This window comes from Ailuropoda melanoleuca, chromosome 8, assembly GCF_002007445.2.
Source record: "Ailuropoda melanoleuca isolate Jingjing chromosome 8, ASM200744v2, whole genome shotgun sequence".
Taxonomy (NCBI): Eukaryota; Metazoa; Chordata; class Mammalia; order Carnivora; family Ursidae; genus Ailuropoda; species Ailuropoda melanoleuca.
The window spans coordinates 78,074,924-78,098,004 of NC_048225.1; the positions used below are offsets into that span (position 1 = coordinate 78,074,924).

The 23,081-nt window shown below is 35.3% G+C and overlaps 2 protein-coding genes across 8 annotated transcripts in view; both read left to right on the plus strand.

Moving 5' to 3' along the window:
- RABGAP1L (RAB GTPase activating protein 1 like) overlaps positions 1 to 23,081 on the plus strand; it is a 741,419-nt gene that overhangs the window by 249,016 nt on the left and 469,322 nt on the right. The gene's annotated exons all lie outside the window — the stretch shown is intronic.
- Positions 7,224 to 15,290, plus strand: GPR52 (G protein-coupled receptor 52). The gene has a single exon (XM_034667704.1). The coding sequence runs from the start codon at positions 10,596 to 10,598 to the stop codon at positions 11,679 to 11,681; it is 1,086 nt and encodes a 361-aa protein (XP_034523595.1). The 5' UTR covers positions 7,224 to 10,595; the 3' UTR covers positions 11,682 to 15,290.

Sequence of the window (23,081 nt, forward strand, 5' to 3'; positions counted from 1 at the left end):
ATATGAGCTTTGCATGAACAGCTCTGTGCTTTTTATGGTTCATCTTTAATTTCTGGTTTTCATAACCAACTTTCAAAGGTAGGAGTTATGTCCATTTTACAGATGGAAGCTGAGACACGTGGGAAGAATGACACACCCACAGCATTACAGTTAATGAGAGCTGCAGACAGTGTGCCTCCCCCCCACCAAATCTGGCTTATGCTAGAGCCTGTGCACTTTTCTTCAAGTCATAGTCTTATCCTGTTTTCAAATGTAATAAATATTTGTTAAAAGTAATAGCCTAACTTAGGGAAAATGTAAAGAAAGAGTGTACTGTGCATGGTTTTATTTATTGCTTTGCATACTATTTGACCTATTAATTTGATTTTAATTATATATATTATTTGAGGGTTTCCCCCACTAAGAATTAAACATACATGTAAATTAGTATTTTCGTTCTCTGTTTTCTGTTGTGACTGATTAAAGATAATGAAATTTCTCAAAAGGTTTGCTTTCTTGGCCCTTTGTCTTAGATCCCAGCTAGCTAGGGCAGTCTCAGAGTGTTGTATAACTGGCATTTAATAAGAAGTCTTTTCTCACCCAGTGTCTCACTTTCATCTGGGCTGTTGTATCTGTGAGTACAAACACTGAACCATGAGTCAGGTATACTGATGGAGAGAGTGTGAAAGTAGACATAGGATAGATATACTTATTCTGTCCCTTGGGTTCTGTTCTTTTAGAGATTACAGTAACCCTCATTTTTGATGGGACATTGCTCTGGAGGATTCTGGTATTTTTCTTTTTTAACATCAGTATATATGATTTCCTGGCAACACCTTAAAATTTGCTCATGTAGTTCAGGGCTCTAATTTGGTGGTTTTACAAAAAAAATGGAGCACTTAAAGCATGCAAGTGCAGTCATAGCTTTATCATTCTTTGTGGCCAGATTTTACATATAAGTGAAATGCACAGATCTTAAATGTCACATTTTGATGAGTTTTGATACATATGCATACATGTTACCCACAGATATCAAAATACACAATGTTTCCATCATCCCTAAAAGTTTCCTAGTACCTCTTGCTGGTCAAGACACGCACACACACATCCACATCCACACCCCACATGAGGGAACTATGTTCTGATTTCTTTCATCAGAAATTCGTTTCACCTATTCCAGAATCGTATGGACATACCACAATTTGCTTATCTGTTTCCCTGGTGATAGATATATGGGTTGTTTTCAGTTTTTGGCTATTAAAAGTAAAGCTGCTATGTACATTTTTATAGAAGTTTTTATGGATACATGTTTTCATTTTGATTGGTTGGAACTGTGAGTAGATTTGTTTAATGTTATAAGAAACTCCTGTTTCAAAGTTTTAAAAGTTGGGCCGTTTTCAAGGACATGGAGAAAAAGGAACCCTCTTGCACTGTTGGTGGGAAAGCAAACTGGCGCAGTCACTGTGGAAAACAGTATGGAGGTTCCTCAAGAAGTTAAAAATAGAACTACCTTATCTTCCAGCAATAGCATTACTGGGTATTTACCCAAAGAATGCAAACACACTAATTCAAAGGAATACATGCACTCTTAGGTTTATAGCAGCATTGTTTATAATAACCAAATTATGGAAGCAGCCCCATTGTCTATTGATCAATCAATGGATAAAGAAGAGGTGATGTATATTTTTTACATATATATATATATTCAGCAATAAAAAAGAATGAAATCTCACCATTTGCAGCAACATGGATGAAGCTAGAGAGTATAATGCAAAGCAAAACAAGTCAGTCAGAGAAAGACAAATACCATGTGATTTCACTTATGTGTGGAATTTAGGAAACAAGGAAAGGCAAAAGGAGACAAACCAAGAAACAGACTCTTAATTATAGAGAACAAACTGATGGTTACCAGAAGGGAAGGAGGTGGGGGGATGGGTGAAATAGGTGATGGGGATTACGGAGCGCACTTGTCATGAGCACCAGGTGATGTATGGAATTGTTGAATCACTATATTGTACACCTGAAACTAATAGAACAGTGAAAAAAATAATATATGAAAAAAGTTGGGCCATTTTACACTACCACTAGCAGTTTTGTAAGAGTTTGAATTGTTGTGCATTCTATTTTTTTTAATAATTTTTATTTTGTTATATTAGTCAACATACAGTACATCCCCAGTTTTTGATGCAATGTTCCATGATTCATTATTTGCATATAACACCCAGTGCACTATGCAATATGTGCCCTCCTTAATACCCATCACCGGCCTAACCCAATCCCCCACCTCCCTCCCCTCTGAAGCCCTCAGTTTGTTTCCCAGAGTCCACAGTCTCTCATGGTTCATTCCCCCTTCTGTTTACCCCCCCCCTTCATTCTTACCTTCCTTCTCCTACTGATCTTCCTGCTATTTCTTATGTTCCATAAATGAGTGAAACCATGATAATTGTCTTTCTCTGTTTGACTTATTTCACTTAGCATAATCTCCTCCAGTCCCGTCCATGTTGCTGCAAATGTTGTGAATTGTTGTGCATTCTTACCAATGTTTAGTATTCGCAGTGTTTCAATTTTAGCCATTCTCGTGGGCATATAGTTATATCCCATTGTTATTTTACTTTGCCTTTTCTTGATGACCATTGATGCTGAGCACTTTTTCATTTTCTTGATGGCCATTTGTATATCTTCTTTGGTAAAGTATCTATGACAGTGTTTCCCCGTTTTTAATTGGGGTCTTTGTATTTTTACTAAGAAATTATATGAGTCAGTTATTAACTTTAGATACAAATTTTTTGCTAGATAATATGTTTTGCTAAATTTTCTCCTAGTCTTTTGACTTACTGATTTTAATATTTTTTGAAAAGCAGAGTTTTGATTTTAAGTATAATTTATTACATTTTACTTTTATAATTATTGCTTTCTATATCTTAAGAACTCTTTGTCTACTTACATGTCATGAAGATATTCTCCTTCTAGTATGCTTTCTTCTAGAAGCTGTGTATTTATAATTTAAATTTTTATGTTTAGATCTGTGATTATCTCAAGTATATTTTTGTGTATAGTATGAGGATGGGGTCTAAGTTAATTTTTCCCCAGATAACCAAAGTTTTCTAGTAACATTTACTGAAAAGATTTTCTTTTCCTCTTGACTTGTTTTAGTCTTTTAAAATTCATTTGGTAAGTGTGGGTTTATTTTTGGACTCTATTCTTTTTAGTGATTTATTTGTTTATCCTTATGCCAGTCTTGATTACTGTGGCTTTATAGTAAGTCCTGAAATCAGATTGTGCCAGTCCTCCAGCTTTTAAAAAATCCTTTCCCCAGATTGTTTTAGCTACCCCAGCCCCTTTTTTGTTTTATGTAAATTTTAGAATCAACTATTTAGTTCCACAAATAGCAATAAATCCATAGATTAATTTGAGAAAAACTAACATTCTTAACAGTATTGAGTCTTCTAACCCGTAAAGGTAGTATATCTCTCCATTTACTTAGGACCTTTTAATTTTGTACTTTTCAGGGTAGAGGTCTTTTACACATCTTTTGTTAAATTTATTGGTATTTTCTATTTCTTGAGGCTACTGTAAATGGTTTATTGCTTTAAAATTTCATTTATTATAGCTTGTTGCAAGTATATAGAAATTCAGTGATTTTTGTGTTTTCACTTTGTATTTGGACAAAATTTACTCGTTAGTTCTAATGGTCTTTGGGGTAGATTTTTAAACTATTTCTTATGTATGCAGCCATGTCTTCCTATTCTTGTATGGCTTAGCTATTTCTTTTCTTGCCTGTTACACTGGCTGGGACCTCCAGGACAAAGTGCATGGAAGTGGTAAGAGCAGACATCATTGTCTTGTTTTCATCTTAAAAAGAAAGCATTTACTCTTTCACCATTAAAAATCGTGCTAGCTATAGGTCTTTCCATGGAGTGTCTTTATCAGGTTGAGGAAGTTTTCTTCTATAGTGCCACTCACTTAATATTTGTTAAATATTTATAATTGTTAATAACTTGTCATAATGAAATAAAGTTAATAATATAAACTTGTTTTCTGTCCTTGAGAGTCCACTAAATTAGTGGATTGTAATATGTGCTACTTCAGATGGTTTATTTTTTTAGCATTTAGACCAAGTTGCTTTGATACTACAATTAAAATATATTGATACTGCATTTTGTAGCATTGTCATTCTTAAAATAAGTCAATAATCATTATCTCTTGCTAGATAGGGTTTTTCAAAGCACTAGTCAAATATTCATATTGAATTTGGTTTAGGTAGAGGTATAAATGAATAATATTGCCCTTAATTTGAATATATTAGGAGGCTAATTGCTCTCCCTCTGCAATTACGTTATGTACTTTATAAATTGCTTGTGAAGCTTGTAGTCATTCAAGGGGGATTGCAAAGAACTTTGTGTATTCTGAGCTTCGCAGAAACTGGTTATTAGTGGGTTTTTGGCTTCTTACAGACTCTTCAGGCTATTTTTATGTGCTTTATATTAAAGTTATATTAAACACTTGTTTAGCTCCAATTTTATGCCCAACAGTGTAGAGTAGGCACTGAAGATATAATGAGGAATAAGACAGGTATTGCTTGCCTCATGGGGCTTGCAATCTAGTTAGGAAGACAGAATTGAGTGAACCAGATCATTATAAACTATGGTAAGTAGGGAATCTGGTCTAATCTGGGAATTCAAGGAAGGTATCTGTGAGAAAGTGATATCTGAACAAAATCTGAAGGTTGCATCTGAATTAACTAAAAAAAGTGTGATGGCATAGTAAGCAGCAGGTACAAATGTCCTAAGGCAGTAGAGAACATAGCAAAAATATGTGGGACGGGGGATGGGTAGAATGGGGGGGTTAGTTAATCTTAAACAATATAGAAAAGAAATAAGATTGGTTGGATATGTGTAGAACAGATTGTATAGGACCTGTTAGGACTTTATCCTAAGGGCAGTGTGAACACTGAAGTATTTTAAGAGGGAGTGATATCATCTGGCTTGCATTTTGGAAAAAATATTCTGTCTGTTTATGCATAATGGATTGAAGAGAGGCCAGAGGCAACTCAGGGAGGCCACACTGGAAGCCACTGCATGAGCCCACACACAAGATAATGCAACTGTCTTAGGGCAGTGGCAGTGGAGATGGAGAAAAGTTAACAGATGGGTGGAGTAGTTGAAGAAATAGATACATTCTGAATGTATATACCTTTTTGGTACCTTTAAAAATGTTAAAAAAAAACCCTTTTATTGTATATTTGTTTACTTTTTACAGTATTATATTGGTTGTGTAGTTCTCCTTGATAATCATTACCTACTATTTATCTTATTTGCCATTGATGCTGATGTCCCTCTGTTACTTTGCTATTTAGGTGCTATTAAGTAGTTACCTGAAATGCTTAGATGTTTAATAATGAAATATTGATATATATAAAAGACTATATAAAACATGCTTAAGGTATAAATAAGAAATCGAACACCTGGGGTATGTCATCTCACAAAGCTATAGTTTTAGCTGTTAGAAGTAATTCTGAAGTATCCTAAATAATGCTTCCTCTTAGATATTTCCCCACTAGCATTCCGCAGTTGAAAGGAGAGGGAGGTGGTTGATAATGATTGCAATAAGAATGGCAATAATAAAACACCTAATGACCCCTAACATGAAGAGAATTATGCCTAATTTAAAAACAAAGAATGCTTTATGTAATGAGCTATGTAAACATATGATAATAAATGCCTTTTTGTTATTAGAGCTTCACATTATAAATTAGTTCCTATTATAATCATGTCAGAAAAAACGATGGAAAGGGAAAAAAGTGAGGGAACAAGTCAATCTCTAAAAAAGAGAAAATTATCTTGTTAGAACCATTGAAGTTTTTTTGGAAGCTGGTAGAAGGAAAGCAGGAAGCCTAGTGCATCAAAGGCTGTACTTGAACTCCCTCGTATTGTCATGTACTTTTGGAAACATGTACAATTGCGGATTATTTAGAGTATTTTGTAGACTCACATCCCTGTCAGTGATAATTTTTGGAATTAAATGTGTCAAACTAAAGCAATTTAGTATTTGAATTTCCCTGTGAGATTTTTTGTCATTTCCCTGATTTTGGAAATATGACATTCAAAGCTATTTTAAAAATACGTAAAGTCTAGGGGTGCCTTGGTGACTTAGTCGGTTAAGCATCTGCCTTTGGCTCAGATGATGATCCCGGGGTCCTGGGATCAAGCCCCTGTTTCTACCTCTCCCTCTCTCCCTCCCCCCCACTCATGCTCTTTCTCTCAAATAAATAAAAATCTTTAGAAAAGAAAAAGAATAGATCTTTAAAAAAATATATGTAAAGTCCATCCTTGTAAATGGTTTATTTAGATTTTGGTGACATAGGTAACTTAATAATTGATAGTGTTTTATTTTTCGATGGTTTTATAGTAAAGCTTAGTATTTAAGTCTTTTTAATATGGGGTATGGGATCTGTCTACATTCATGAATATTTATCAAATTTAATTTTTATTTTGAATATTTATTATTATCGTAAAAGAATGTTACTTAAATCCAGTCTTGTTTGATTTTAATGCTTTTAGGTATCCCTAAAAGTCAAAATACTTCCCCGTAAAATAGGACCTTCTAGCCTTTTGTATTACATTTAAATATTTACTTTCAAACCTCAACATGGTACTCATTCTACGATTGTTATTCTAACTTGTTTTATAAATTATTCTGGTAATGAGAAATGTGCTTGCATTCTATATTTCACCTAAGCCCCTGAAGATTTTTAACAATAATATGGCCTTCCTGTAAGGAGGTTCAACATGGAGGAAAAAATAGTGTTTTCTATTCTTTAAAAATCATTTTAAGAAACAAAATTGATGGGGCGCCTGGGTGGCACAGCAGTTAAGCGTCTGCCTTCGGCTCAGGGCATGATCCCGGTGTTATGGGATCGAGCCCCACATCAGGCTCCTCTGCTATGAGCCTGCTTCTTCCTCTCCCACTCCCCCTGCTTGTGTTCCCTCTATCGCTGGCTGTCTCTATCTCTGTCAAATAAATAAATAAAATCTTTAAAAAAAAAAAAAAAGCAACAAAATTGATGAACATAGGGGAAGGGAAGGAAAGCTAAAATAAGATGAAATCAGAGAGGGAGACAAACCATAAGAGACTCTTAACTATAGGAAACAAACTGAGGGTTGCTGGAGGGGCGGTGGGTGAAGGGAGGGGTAACTGGGTGACGGGCATTAAATAGGGCACTTGATGTAATGAGCACTGTGTGTTACATGCAACTGATGAATCACTGAATTCTACCCCTGAAAATAATAATACACTATATGTTAACTAACTTGAATTTAAATGAAATCTAAAAAAGAAAAAAAAAAGAAAGCTAAAATAATTCTTCTCAGACATTTCCTTAGTGGCAGCCATCAGTGGAAAGAAAGGGAGGGAGAGAGGAGTTCATCAATACGGTGTTAGGAATGACAGTTTTGACCTATTTCAGTACTAGTTTCATGACTCTAGTAGGCAAATTATACTTACCTTTTCTAGTACCCACCTTCTTCCTTTGGAAAATGATGATGGGTATCTACTCCATAAAGATTTAAGGTTTTTATAGAGAGAAAATATATAAAGCACATAGCATAATGCTTGGCACACAGAATGTGCTCAACAGATGTTAGTTATCTTCCGTTTTCATCTTAATTTTCCTTATTTAATTCTGAAATAATTTGTAAATTACTTCCAAGTCACTTTAAAGAAAAGTACTGACCCCATAAGAAATATGCTTAAAATAGAGAATGTTCGTCTATAGTAAGTCAAAATAAATGGAAATGTTTTTCACCTCCCTCAGGTAAAGGAGCTCAATTTGTTTTCTTCTAACCTGGGTATGAGTAGCTCAGTCACCATATGACAGAATTCTTTGACTCTGAGTGTTTTTCATATTAGAATAAAAAGTGGAGTAAGTGGTCATTCTACTTACTTCTAACACCTGCTTTTCAGAATTCACATTTGACCTTAAATATTTCCCCAAATAGATTTTAGCATAGAGGTGTTAGTGCCAGTGCTTTGTTTATACAGTTAAAACATCAAATTCAGCAATTTATTGTGGGTGTGGCGGGGATTGGAGGGATTATTAAATGACTTAACTTCTACTAATCAAAATATAACTATATTTTAGAGAGTAAAAATAGTAGCTGTATCACTTGAGTTCATGAAGACTTAGCTGATTTTTAATAATTAATACGTTTTTTCTGCCAGTGAGCGTTAGATTTCTGCTGACTTTTTAGTGTCATAGTACCTCATGGTAGTTTCTCTACAGGGTTTAAAGGTGTATCCCAGTGCTTTTTTGTTTTTTCTGTCCCGTCCATAGGAAATAATCTTTACAAACGCTATCAGGAGACTACCTCTAGAGATTCCCACGTGCCATTAATATATTATAAGGATCGGTCAGTTGCATTGTCTTCTCTTGTCAGTCTTGATCGGAGCTTGCCGAGTAAGTCTATAAGCCTGCATGTGCCTGGCAACTGTTACCTAGTGACAGTTTCAGCTGCAGTAGCCGTTGGCTGTGCTGTTGATTGGGGCAGGAGGACCGAGTCACCTTTCTGATGGTGAGTTCTTCTGCACCGGCTCAGGATGAGGAGGAGGAGCAGGGCTCCGGCTCAGGTGGAGGCAGTGATACTGAGAGATTGTGAGGAATACAGCGACAGCATCCTGGTAACTGCATCACAGTAAATCGGACTTCTGAATCAAGCAGCCCAGCCTAGCAGCTGATAAGAGTGAATGTAGGTGAGAAGCATTGCCTTATTCCTGTAAGAAGAGAGAACTATTTTGTGATAAGTGAGACTAGGAATGTACAAGGAGGAATATCCTGTGGCTATTAGAAGACAAGAAAGACTTCCCTGAACGACTTGGTGGTGCACGAGAAAATAACTTTCAGAAGAATGCTTTCTATTAAGCTGCTGCTTTGTTCCCGAAGGAAATGTTTTTATTTCTAATGCGGGTTATTTCTTCAAGAGGTATGACAACAAAGACTGACAAGAAACTCTCTGAAATACCTGTACTTTAAAAAAGATTTTTGACAAATGTTCACCTGATATCAGAGTGACCTTGGAAGCCTTTTGGATGGATTCTGTCCTGCAAGCCTTTCAGTATTTCAAACTCTAGGATTTAAACTCATCTTGATGCTTTAGAGGTATTTTAAAATAAGACCATCTTATAACCTACCTAATGGCCCCTGTGTTAATTGAACACTTGCTCAAAATAGAATACAGAAATAGAAGAGGCATTTTTTAAACATATGGCTGCTATATAACTGCAAATATAACAAACAAGGTAATTTTCCACTTTCAGAAGATGTAGTTGAGGTAATGATCTAATGTGTTAATCGTCTGATGAAAATAGAAGAGAGAGAGAAATATAGACTATGAAGCCTACTAGAAATACCTAAGTAATAAATAATGGCAGCATTTCTGTTCAAATAAGCTCAGACTATATAGGAAAGTTTCTGTTGTCTAAATTTCATGTATATTTACATATGTATGTGAGATAGGCGTGGTTGCGAAGGAGAGAAATAACTCTGAGTTATGTATTTTATGATCATGCTCCACTATAAGGAAGGTAGCATATCAGATAATGAAAGTTACTTTCAGTTATTGATGCTGGAATTAATAACAGTTATTTATTTTCCCTTTGAAAAGGAAAAAGTATAAATTGTTGGTGGTAGCACTAGTAATTGTAATGGACTAAAGCTGTTTTCATCTGAATGCTTAAAAAATTGCATGCAGACTTAAAACTTTAAAGTTTATCATCTTTTGCTAGGTGTTAACCCATTGTATATTATCTTCTCTACTGGAAATAGGTTTTGTTTCCTCATGAGAGTTATAGGGCAATCTGGAGTTTTTTACCTCTGTTCTGCTCCTTTGTGCCCAAGTAGAGCTGAGTCTTTTAGAATTAACCTTGTGTGTGTGTTTGTGGGGGGAAGTTAGCTTTTTTGAGAAAGGAGAGAGAAATAGATCATAAAGTCAATCCACTAGCATTCAAACCCTGAACTAGCCCAAAGACACTCTTTACTGCAGTGAACTTTTTCTTAGATTTGCAGCTAGATCTTAGATCTTAATTATTTAAATTGTAAAATATGAATCCACTTCTCATGATAGATGAAGCAGGAAGCCTGAGACAATTTAAGACTTTTTCTTTTTCTCATTTGTTCTAGTTGATCCCTAATAAACTACTTCTCTGAGGAGACCAAACAGCCCACAAAGGCTTTTCTTCCCTTGGCAGTTGGTTTTTTTTTTCTTTTTACAGATTTAATTTTTCATAGTGTAAGGTAATAAGAAATCCATTTTCTCTAGAAGTGCCTGTGTCTTCAGAAAGTTGTTTGAGAGCACCGGAGGAAGCTAATCAGTGACCTTTTTTCACCTCCTTTCTAGCTTACCTCCCTTTCTCCACCCCCCCCCCCCCAAATTGAGATGTGTCACTGCTGCACTGAGCTGGTGAAGAGGCTTGAGTACTCTCTGGGAGGCTCAGCTGTGACAGAAGCACTGCCACTGTCTCCCGAAGCTGATCCCAAGACACTAATGTGCAGAGCTTAACACATGCTGGACAGGGCACCTGCTTGCTGGAGCCAAGACTGCACGTTCCCTTAATTACAAGCCATGAATGAGTCCAGGTGGACTGAATGGAGCATCTTGAACATGAGCAGTGGCATCGTGAATGTGTCTGAACGTCACTCCTGCCCACTTGGATTTGGCTACTACAGTGCAGTGGATGTGTGCATCTTTGAGACCGTTGTTATTGTCTTGCTGACATTTCTAATCATTGCCGGGAATTTAACGGTCATCTTTGTCTTTCACTGTGCTCCACTCCTGCACCATTATACTACCAGCTACTTTATTCAGACGATGGCATATGCTGATCTTTTCGTTGGAGTTAGCTGCTTGGTTCCTACTCTCTCACTTCTTCACTACTCCACAGGTATCCATGAGTCATTGACTTGCCAGGTTTTTGGATATATCATCTCCGTTCTAAAGAGTGTTTCTATGGCATGTCTTGCTTGCATCAGTGTGGATCGCTATCTTGCGATAACCAAGCCTCTTTCCTACAATCAACTGGTCACCCCTTGTCGCCTGAGAATTTGCATTATTTTAATCTGGATCTACTCTTGCCTGATTTTCTTGCCTTCCTTTTTTGGCTGGGGGAAACCAGGGTACCACGGTGACATTTTTGAATGGTGTGCCACCTCTTGGCTCACCAGTGCCTATTTTACTGGCTTTATTGTTTGTTTACTTTATGCTCCTGCTGCCTTTGTTGTCTGCTTCACTTACTTCCACATTTTCAAAATCTGCCGGCAGCACACCAAAGAGATAAATGACCGCAGGGCCCGATTTCCTAGCCACGAGGTGGATGCCTCTGGAGAGAGTGGACACAGCCCCGACCGTCGCTATGCCATGGTTTTGTTTCGGATAACCAGTGTGTTTTACATGCTGTGGCTCCCTTACATAATTTACTTTCTTCTAGAAAGCTCCCGGGTCTTGGACAATCCAGCACTGTCCTTCCTAACAACCTGGCTTGCTATAAGTAATAGTTTTTGTAACTGTGTAATTTATAGTCTTTCCAACAGTGTTTTCCGGCTAGGCCTCCGAAGACTGTCCGAGACAATGTGCACATCTTGTATGTGTGTGAAGGATCAGGAAGCACGAGACCCCAAACCTAGGAAACGGGCTAATTCCTGCTCCATTTGAAGAGAACTATATAGGAATCAAATGTAATCTGATAGGGGTTTTGGATTGTATTCTTGATTCTTCTGGAAATTTGCCACTAAAGAAATATTTACTTGAATAGTCGACTATGAGATGAAGGGACTTGGGTTTCTTTTTTTTCCCCCTCTTTTCCCATGGTCGTAGGGGGGAACTAGAGAAAAGAATGTATAGAGGGTAATCTCATAATTATAGTGTGTGAATATAACTGTACAGTAATAGCAAAATTAAGCACTGAGGATGAAAAAAAGTATTGAAAAAAGTATCTCAGATCTTCCACAGGACATGAACAAAGTCCCTCGGCATCTCTGTCTTCTCTGAGCTCTCTCCTCTGTCTTTGCCTCTCATTCTGTCTCTGTCTCTCTCACTCTCTTTGAGTTTGTGGAAATTACTTACATAAATTGCCCTTTATGGGAAAATGCTGCATATTATATATGTGGCAAAGTACAATTTTTTGCCGCAAAGTATACTTTTAAACATGCTGATTTGCAATCCATAAGTGGTTTCTCCATGAAGGATGCCTAGTAAGCACTGTATTTTATTACCTATCACATAACCCTTTTGCTTGTGTTTTTATAATATCCACAGCATAAAATTTCTGCTACAGACAAAAAAAACCAGTATTTTTGTTTCTTCTGGGTGAAATTATGCTTAGCCCCCCCACCCCCTCGCTAACAGCCTGCTATTTTTGTTTCTCTCCATTTTTCTTGATCTGCGTCCTTCGGTACCTTAATCCAAAAGTGTCTTAGCTAATGCAAGAATCTACTATATAAAGCAATCATAATGTTAAATAATCTATTCTTTCCAACAAAGTAATCTATAGCTTGTTTGAGATATTGTGTTAAATATTTTTAATAGCTTTTGTAAACATGTTTATCTGGTTCCTTTTCATTTAGTTCATGTCTATCTTTTTTTGTGGTATCTTTTTTTGTTATAATAAAGCTTTGTTTTTCTTTAAGAAAATCCATAAATAATTCTAATGCAGATGCAGAGTATTCACCCAGAAGTGAGGTACTGATTGCCCTTCAGACCACACTCCATGTGCCCCCCTTTTCTTTTCCTCCTTAAGAGTAAATATTAACCTTTTTGTGTTAGGTCTACAAAGCTTATTGTTGCGTCCACCAATCATTTGTGTGATATGCATTTGCATATACTATATTTTTTACAACAAAGAAAATGTAAATTATATTATGTGATCTGTGCCTGATGTTTTCTTAGTGCAATATATAGATCAATGTTGCTTAAGTCATCAACATTGGAAAAAATATACAAAAACTTCTTTGAAGAGAAAAATACTTTTGTGTAGTTGTTATTTAGATATTTATATTAGACCAAGCTGCATTCTTAGTACTGCTGAGAATACGATATACTTAATTATCAAATACAGGTAAGAGCTGTCAGTATTTTCTTTTGTAATGATCTGTTTTCATACGCAAAGATAAATTAACTTATTTTTTAGTGTGCTACATGGAATTGTATAATAAATTGTCAGGGGTTTAGGTGTAGCAAATGGCATTTGGGGAATTAGTGAAGCAGGTGTGAGTGGTAAAACATCTAAATCTCACTTTTTTACTATAAGTTTCCTGCCTGACAGATATTTTAAAGTTTATATCAGACTACTGAGTATTTTTCTTCTCAGCATTTTGATTTCTTTGTTTTATGAAATGCATTTAATGAAATGTGCCTATGACTTCAAATTGAAAGTCAACTGTGTTTGCACACTAGTGGTTTGACTTCAGAGGTCCTTTAATAGAAAATGTCATCATTTTATTGAGGTTGTTCTGAACCCATGTATATTTTTAAACATGTAAGAAAGGTTTAAAATAAAGAATAAAATAGTATTCTATATATCAAAATCAGACTTTGTTTCAGTTTAATAAATACTTAGGAACAAGAGTTTGCTTGTTTCGGAATCAGCATTTAATTGTTTCACATTCCTGTTGTTTGGGTTATGTATATTCTTGTCTCTGTTTGCCAGTGACATTTTGGATAAGTTGAAATGAGCCTTTTAAGTTCAGATCAGTTCAAGGAAAACAAAATTCAAGAAAGCGTAATACTACTAACTTTTCAGCTGTTACAAATAGAATCTTCAACATGATATGTATTATTTGGGAATCAGATTTTAGTTTGGTGTGTAAATATAGTTAGAAAGGACTCAGTAGATCTCTGTAGAGGAAACCTGAGGCTATGTTTATTGCATTTTCCTCTTCTGGCTTTTCCTCATGATCATTAATAACAATTATATGTCAAGTTTTAACACTGTGTTAAGTTTTACAGATATTATAACATTTAATCCTCAACTACACCCCTTTCAGATAGGTACTGTTATTATTCTTATCCTAGAGATGAGCAAACTAAAGAAGGGTGATGAATGCCAGGTCAGTGGGTTGGTCAGTAACAAAGGTTCATTCACACTCAGCTGGGTAGGAGCCAAAGCCTATGCATTGACCCACTCTGCTCTACTCCTTTTCTTTTGTTTCTTTGTTTCTTTTTTTTTTCCTCAAAAGCCTTCACACCTTTGTACCTCTGTCTGTACCTTGTCCTTACAAAATTTCTGAGTTTTATTTCTTTTTCCTTGCCTAAATCTTTTGCTTTAATCCTTTCCATGTCTTGTGATATCTTTTTCCTTGATCTTACAAATTTTTTTTTATCAAAACACCTATCTGGTAAGCACAAACTTGCCAGTTTCGTCTATAATAAAACTGAAACCCTAGGACATAGCATTTCCTTGACATTGCCTTTATTCACTATTGTTAAGTTTTTGTTGAATAGTTTCTTCAGATCTCTGTAAAATTCCTATAGAAAAAAATGTTTTTGATGAAGGAGAGTAGAGAAGGAAAGCTTCCCTGTAGGCTGTAAGGTGAGCCTCTGTAAGGCAAGTTCTAGGTTTAGGTTTTTCATTTTTTATAATGTTTCACATGCAACTTGAAGGCAAGTCACTTAACTTCCTTTTGACATATTTTTATGTGTGTTTGTATAATCAAATAATACTTATTTTGAAACTACTCTGTCTTTTTTAGATTAATGTGTTTTAAGAATAGATAGCATAACCATTATTCTCATCATTATATCGTATTTGGTGGTAATTATCCAATTTGGTTATAAGTGACAGCCAAACAGTAATGCTGTAGTCTGTTACTGGAGGTTCTATTATCTGAGAGCCGATTCTAAAGTTACGTAGTGTTGGAAGGCTTTATAACCCACCAGTGTATGAAACCTGGACTGAAATCCTGGCCTGCAAAAGCTGTTTGGCCCTAGGTAAGGTCTCAAGTCCTCAGTTTGCTCATCAGTAAAACCCAGATACTTGTACCCTCTTGATAGGCTGGATTTGAGGACTAAACAAGATAATGTCGTCTGTGTGCTCAGCATGGCTCCTGGCACATAGAAAACATTCAGAATGTGGTAGCTCTGGTTTCATTGTGGCTGCCATATTTGTTGCCATCACAGTTTAAAGATCACTAATTCCAGTTTAAGAAAGTTACATTTTAGGGGCGCCTGGGTGGCGCAGTCGTTAAGCGTCTGCCTTCAGCTCAGGGCGTGATCCCGGCGTTATGGGATCGAGTCCCACATCGGGCTCCTCCGCTATGAACCTGCTTCTTCCTCTCCCGCTCCCCCTGCTTGTGTTCCCTCTCTCGCTGGCTGTCTCTATCTCTGTCAAATAAATAAATAAAATCTTAAAAAAAAAAGTTACATTTTATAACAGAATTAATCCATTGAATTTAAGAGTTTCCTAAAATGGCATTTTTTTTCATATCTGTTTAAACTTAGATTTTGGCTTAAATTCAGATGTTTTTAAATATAGAAAACTTCCATAATTTCTGAAAGCTCATTTTCCAGGAATATTATTCATGAAGACACTTGAGATTAAGGATAAACTAGCAAGCAGTTGTTGGGATGATTCTGAGATTGACTTACCTCCTTACCTGATTATATTAAGATATGCTTAAACATTTTTCTTATGTCAGGTTGGCAGTAGTAGAGACGGATTGTTCAGGAATGTTTTGCCATTTGTCTTTACATTTTAGTTTTCTTCACGTTCTGAAATGGAATTTAAAGTATTTTGTTACATACATGTTACCTGGAAGAAACAAAGATTAACCAACAGGTTCCTTGTACATATAGCACTGATTTATGAGTTTAGAAATAAATGAAGTTGTTGCCTTAAAGGACTTTTCTCTGTCTCTCTCCACCCCGGAAGCTAATCATTAGATATGAAAAAGATATAAGTGTGTGGTAAATAAAGGAGGTTAAGATGTGGGGAATTTGCTAGTATAACGTGTTCAGGTTGGGCCATCACAACCCATAGGAGCTTGTGTTACTGAGTTGATGTGATATTCAGATGTGTAGACTCCACAGTTGCTCTTCTCCCTGAACAAAACTTTTTGGATTAAGAAGAATAGGTAGAAAGTGGCATACTCTACAACAAAATATATAGACATTGAGGAAAATGAAATGACTAGAAAAGAAAAAAAAAAAACCCAAACAGATTCCCTTTTCACTGTTTCTTGTAAGTGAATTTTATCCAGTGTTAGTTTTGCTCTATAATTTAAAATATTCATAACCTTGCTTAATAGTATAAATGGTTATATTTTAAAATATTAAAAGTGATGTGATTGAGTCTTCTTTATTCATGTTCTGTTTAATTTTTTTTTAGAATGAACATGTACTTTTATAATCAGAAAAAAATTGTTTTATTAAAAAGAACACTGAGGGGCGCCTGGGCGGCTCAGTTGGTTAAGTGTCTGCCTCTGGCTCAGGTCATGATCCTGGGGTCCTGGGTTTGAGCCCCATATTGGACTCCCTGCTCAGCAGGGAGTCTGCGTCTCCCTCTCCCTCTCCCACTGCTTGTGCTCTCTCTCTCTCTCAAATGATTAAATAAAAATCCTTAAAAAGAATGTTGGAAAAAAAGAATGCTATTTTAAAAATATTTTGAGGAGCACTAGGGTTAAACATCAGACTCTTGATTTTGGCTCAGGTTATGAGATTGAGCCCCACGTCAGGCTCTACACTCAGCATGGAGTCTGGTTGAGAGTCTTCCTCTTCCTCTGTCCCTTCTCCTACTCTGTGTGTACTCTCTCTCTCTCTCTCTCAAATAAATAAATAAATTTAAAAAAAAAATAAAAATATTTTGACATTTCACGAAACAGTTTTTGTTGATTCTACAAGTAACATTCTCCAATTATGTCTCAATTTTATTTTCTTTTGAAGATAGTCTGTATAGTTTTCTTTTTTTTTAAGTTTTTAATTCCAGCTAGTTCACGTATAGTATTATATTAGTTTCAGGTGTACAATATAGTGATTCAGCAGTTCCATACATCATCCAGTGCTCATCACAGGTATACTCCTTAATCCCCATCATGTACTTAACCCAGTCCCCTCCCCCCTCTTCTCTGTAACCATCAGTTCTCTATAATTAAGAGTCTGTTTCTTGATTTGTCTCTCTCATTTTCGCCCTTTGCTCATTTGTTCTGTTTCTTAAAGTCTATGTATGAGTGAGATTATGTGGTATTTGTCTTTCTCTCACTTATTTTGCTTAGCGTTACACTCTAGCTTCAGTCATGTTGCAAATGACAAGATTTCATTCTTTTTTTATGGCTGAATAATATTTATCTTCTTTATCCATTGATTGATCAGTAGACAGTGGTGCTGCTTCCATATCTTGGCTATTGTAAATAATGCTGCTATAAACATAGGGGTGCATGTATCCTCTTGAATTAGTGTTTTTGCATTATTTGGGTAAATACCCAGTAGTGCAATTGCTGGATCATAAGGTAGTTCTATTTTTAACTTTTTGAGGAACCTCCATACTGTTTTCCACAGTGACTGCACCATTTTGCATTCTCACCAACAGTGCAAGGTTTCTTTTTCTCCACATCCTCACCAACATCTGTTGTTTTTTGTGTTACTGATTTTAGCCTTTCTGACAGGTGTGAGGTGATAGCTCATTGTAGTATTCCCCTGATGGTAAGTGATGATGAACATCTTCTCAAGTGTCTGTTGGCCATCTGGATGTCTTCTTCAGAGAAATATCTGTTCATGTTATCTGCCCATTTTTAACTGGATTATTTGTTTTTGGGTGTTGTATTAGTTCTTTATATATTTTGGATACTAACCCTTTATCAGATATGTCATTTGCAAATACCTTCTTCCTTTCCAGGTTGTCTTTTAGTTTTGTTCATTGTTTCCTTTGCTGTGTCTTTTAGTTTTGTTCATTGTTTCCATTTTGATGTAGTTCCAATAATTTGTTTTTGCTTTTATTTCTGTTTCCTTGGGGACCTAGCTAGAAAAAAGTCGCTACGTCCAGTGTCAGAGACGTTACTGCCTATGTTTTCTTCTAGGATTTTTATGGTTTCAGGTGTCATATTTAGGTTTTTAATCCATTTTGAATAAACATTTGCATGTGGTGTAGGAAAGTGGTCCAGTTTCATTCTTTTTCTAGTTGCTGTCCAGTTTTCCCAGCACCGTTTGAAGAGACTGTCTTTTTCCCATTGGATATTCTTTCCTGCTTTATTGAAGATTAATTGACCATATAGTTGTGGGTTCATTTCTGGGTTTTCTGTTCTGTGATGTTGATCTGTGTCTATTTTTGTGCCCATACTGTACTGTTTTGATTACCACAGTTTTGTAATATAACTAGAAGTCCAGAATTGTGATACCTCCAGCTTTGCTTTGCTTTCTCAAGATTGCTTTTGGCTCTTCAGGGTCTTTTGTGTTTCCATACAAATTTTAGAATTGTTTGTTCTAGTTCTGTGAAAAATGCTCTTGGTATTTTGATAGGGATTGCATTAAATGCAAAGATTGCTTTGGGTAGTGTAGACATTTTAACAATATTTGTTTTTCTAATCCATGAGCATGGAATGTCTTTCCATTTCTTTAAGATAGTCCATATAGTTTTCTGATTTCTGTAATATTTACTTCAGAGAGAAAATTTTCTGAGAAATTTGATGCAATTTTAGATATTCTTAAGTTATTTTTGCTTCAACACAGTGAATACAAATGTATCTTTGAATGCAAAGCAGACTAATGCAACGAATGCATCGCGGCAAGAAATGACCAGTGCACTTGTCTGAGGTTATACCAGACGTAAATAGTTGTTTATATAGAAACTCTGTAAAATACAACTGTAAAATATTTACTTTACTTATGTTCCTTGGAGATATCTAGTTTCAAGTTTAAAATAGATAATGTTAGATTGTACATTTTATACTAACAGCCTCTTCATAGTTATTTTGTTTACTCTTTCAGGAATTTTATATTTAAAAATCCTGAATTGGTAAAATTGATATTGTGAATGATAGATTTGGGGAAGATTAAAAGAATTTCTGAAAAGGAAGTAAAAAATCCTGAAAATCCTTGTTTAATGTTTTAATATATTTAAACCTAATTTAAGTTAAATTATATTTGGATTTTTCTTTTATTTATCTTATATTTATTATTTTGGCAAGGAAAGGATGATTCAAATTTTGGTTTTTGGAATTGTTTGAAGTTACCAATTTTAAAATAGATCATAGTTTCTTGTTTGTAAGAAAATAAATTCTGTATAATGTATACCTAGGTTTAAATGTAATTTGTATTGAAATTAGAAATTATAGTGAGAAAGACATTCGATTTTTTTCTCTTTTCAAATAGATTTTGATGCCATCCCAAGGATTAGTTTTCTCTTACTCCCTACTTCTCTTGCCCCAAGGCAATTTTTAAAAAATGTATGACATCTCCAAGATCTTAAAACTTGACTGGATTTCTAGGTATTTTTATTTGGAAAGAAATCTGGAAAAGTGCATTTTGAAGATTTGTATTTACGATGTCATGTTACTAAAAGGGTCTTGTGATAGCTTCTGTTATTTCAGTCATCAATTTCATGTATCAGCTCTTTTTCTAAATGTGATTTAACTCTTAAAATTGAACAGACTTGGAATTTATTAGAGGACTATATTGGAATTTACTTTTATAAATTTTGAAGTCCAGGACATCCATTGGTAGCATAGGGATAAATAAAGGTGTGTGTGTGTGTGTGTGTGTGTGTGTGTGTGTGTGTGTGTGTGTGTGTTGGGGGTGGGGGGGAACGGGTAGGGGGTTGTTTTAATGCTTTTACCACATTACAAACTTAGGGGAAAAAATCCTGGCATTTTCGATGTGCAGTCATTGTAGTGTGTTTAGTTACTTTTGCAATAATTAAAGGTACATATCTTCTATAGAAAACATATTAGGATTTGAAGCGACGTTCTTGAGCAAGATTACTATGATGTCTCAGTTTGGAATATTACTATGGGATATAGTCAAATGATTCAGTGTACCACGAGGAAAATGGAGACAAGTATGTGCCTCTCCTATCAAGTCTGAGGATTAAGAAATTATTAGAAAAGACTTCAAGTTAAAATTTGAAAAAAACTTAAAATGCTTTTTAAACATGTGTAATGCCCTTGACATTATGAATTAGATGTATTCTAAAAGCTTCTGTGAGTAAACACTGTCCCATTTCACATATAGAAATCTGAGATAAGATTTGTAAGTGACCCTAACAAGATCATATACTAGACAAAGATACTATTGAGCAAATGTCTTGTGTAGCAGTAGTTTTGTCTGTGATAAAGCTCTTGAATAACGTATTTATGGATGGCTGGTGGTCGAATGACCTGACCCTTCTCCCTCGAGTAGAAAATGAAGACTTATTTAGTTGATACAGGAAAAATTCTATGTGACATTTTAACTTATGAAGTAAGGAACGATTACCTTAACTGTATGTTGTGGATGAGATTTTGAGATCATGGAAAATGTTAATAAGATGTATTATTAGCACTTCTCATTGTTTTGATATTTCTTAAAACAATTTCTAGTCCATAGAGGGTAATGAAAATTTACATCTTTTAAAAACACAACAGTCATCTCCTAAATATATTAAGAGATATATAGGCTATGGGGCGCCTGGGTGGCACAGCGGTTAAGCGTCTGCCTTCGGCTCAGGGCGTGATCCCGGCGTTATGGGATCGAGCCCCACATCAGGCTCCTCCACTATGAGCCTGCTTCTTCCTCTCCCACTCCCCCTGCTTGTGTTCCTTCTCTCCCTGGCTGTCTCTATCTCTGTCAAATAAATAAACAAAATCTTTAAAAAAAAAAAAAAGAGATATATAGGCTGAATTGAATAGTATTAGCTGTTTATTTAAAACACTGCAATGATGAAGAACTGTCAAAATCACACTGTCTTTGTGTAAAGCTACCTTTGAAAAGTAAGATGTCATAGCCATGCACTTTATATTCTGAATGTTCTTTGTAACGGATTTGCGGTATGGTTGAAGTCATCGTAGGATGGGATTTTCTGAAGCATTATGATGGAAAAGGTTTTGATATTTCTGGCTGTAGGGCTTTATATATGTTTTGTGTTTAGTATATAAAATAATACTCAGGAAATCAGAGATTAGTCTGAATCAGTGATGTTTTATTTTATTTTTAAAGATTTATTTATTTGATAGAGCAAGTGGGAGGGGTGGAGGGAGAGGGAGAGAGAATCTCAACCAGACTTTTCACTGAGCATGGAGCCCAAAGCATGGCTCCTTCCCATGACCCTGAGATCACAACGTGAGCCAAAAACAAGAGTTGGATGCTTAACTGACCCACCCAGGCATCCCATCAATCAGTGACATTTTAATTAAAACTCTTCTACTATACGATTCAGTTTTATTTCAGTGAAATAATATGGTTACAGAAAAATTAAAGGAACTCAATTTAGGCTAACACAGGATTGTCTTATAAATGTCCTTAGATGAAACATTTCCTTAGTTTCTAGTATATGCAGCAATTGAAGTAATTAAATTCAACTGAGTTATTTGGAAAGTTAATTTTCTTACAAATTAAAAATTTCTGTGATTGTGACTACTTGATTTATAGTACTAATTAAAATGGCTTACAAGGTGAGCCATTGCATAATACAAATTATTGAAATCTTAATTTGCATTCTATATTGACAAATTAGGACAGTAAATATTTATTGTCCAATCGTGTTTTATGTGCAGAGTATAAATTGTGGTTTGTAATACTCCTGGATGCTTTTAGGTCGAATTGTGGGAAACAAGCAAGAGGGCAGATCATCTAATTTCCGGGATTTGAGGGACAGTTTGCAGAAAAGTCTTAGGAACAGTATAATAGTTTGAGGAATTAGAGGGACTGGTGCATTTAAAAAGATGAACTGACCTAAATATTTGGCCACATGTTTAGATTCTGAAGTCTCAGAGGATACTTTGGGATATCTGAGAGGTTTTTAAAGTGAAAGGAAGGGCAGTGTTCAATATTCAACACAATACAAAAACATTGTGGGGAAACTTGGAGATGCACTATATTACAAAGAAAATGTTCTTTTATATGGGTTAAATCTGATTAGAGTAATTAGTTTAGGTGGAAACTATAAGCTTTGAGACTAGGACAAAAACATTAACATGGGTAGATACAGCTTGAGGGATTGCACATGGGACACCTTCTGTCAACTCAAGCAACACCCTAGACCACTACTTCTTAGATTTGTTTTTTCTAATATTTGTCACCTAATTATAGGTGGCTCTCTCTTTATGATGGCTGTGTTTATGACAGATGGGTTTTAACTTGTCTGTCAATCAAGCTAATCATATGATGTGGACCTGATACTTATTTGTTCTTGATTTATTAGGTTGTTACTACCTGTGAGGGACTATACTAAATTCTATGCAAGATAATGAGATTTATAAGTAAAACAGATTTTCAGTTCTCCAAGAGCATATAGACTATTAGGAGATATATGGACTACATTTAGATAACTATAGTATAAGACAGGAGTTGACAAATTAAAGCCCACTGCCTACTATTGTTAATAAAGTTTTATTGAAATGTAGCTGTGCCCATTCATTTATATGTTGCCTGTGACTGCTTTTGTACCACAATGGCAAGGTTAAGTTTTTTGACAGAGATTTTATGTCTTACAAAACATAAATTATTTACTATCTGACCCTTTCAGAAAAAAATTTCCTGACCTCTAGTTTAAGATGTTATAAATACTTTTTATATGGTATGCACATAGTAATAGCATGTTGTACTTTTATAATTGCTAAGGATCTCATAAGGATGATTGCTAGTTTCAACCTGATTCATCCAGGCATCAGGAGAATTTCTAGCATGGATAAAATGCTAGATCCAACTAATGGTATTTTAAACTAATTTATCAGAGTTTTGGTTTTTCTCAAGTTTAGTCAAATGGGCTAGAAAATGAATGAATGATCTTGACATTTATATCGAAGGTACACTTTGGTTCATTAGAATAAAAGCAAACATTTAATATATGCTTTTTATGCATTAGGTACTGTTCCAAGTCACTGGGGTGTAGGAGAGCCATTATTTGAACCTATATAGTCTAGCTGAACCCTC

Bases quoted from the DNA above. Each gene is read 5' to 3' on its own strand.
- GPR52 (XM_034667704.1), top strand. From the start codon at position 10,596: ATGAATGAGTCCAGGTGGACTGAATGGAGCATCTTGAACATGAGCAGT.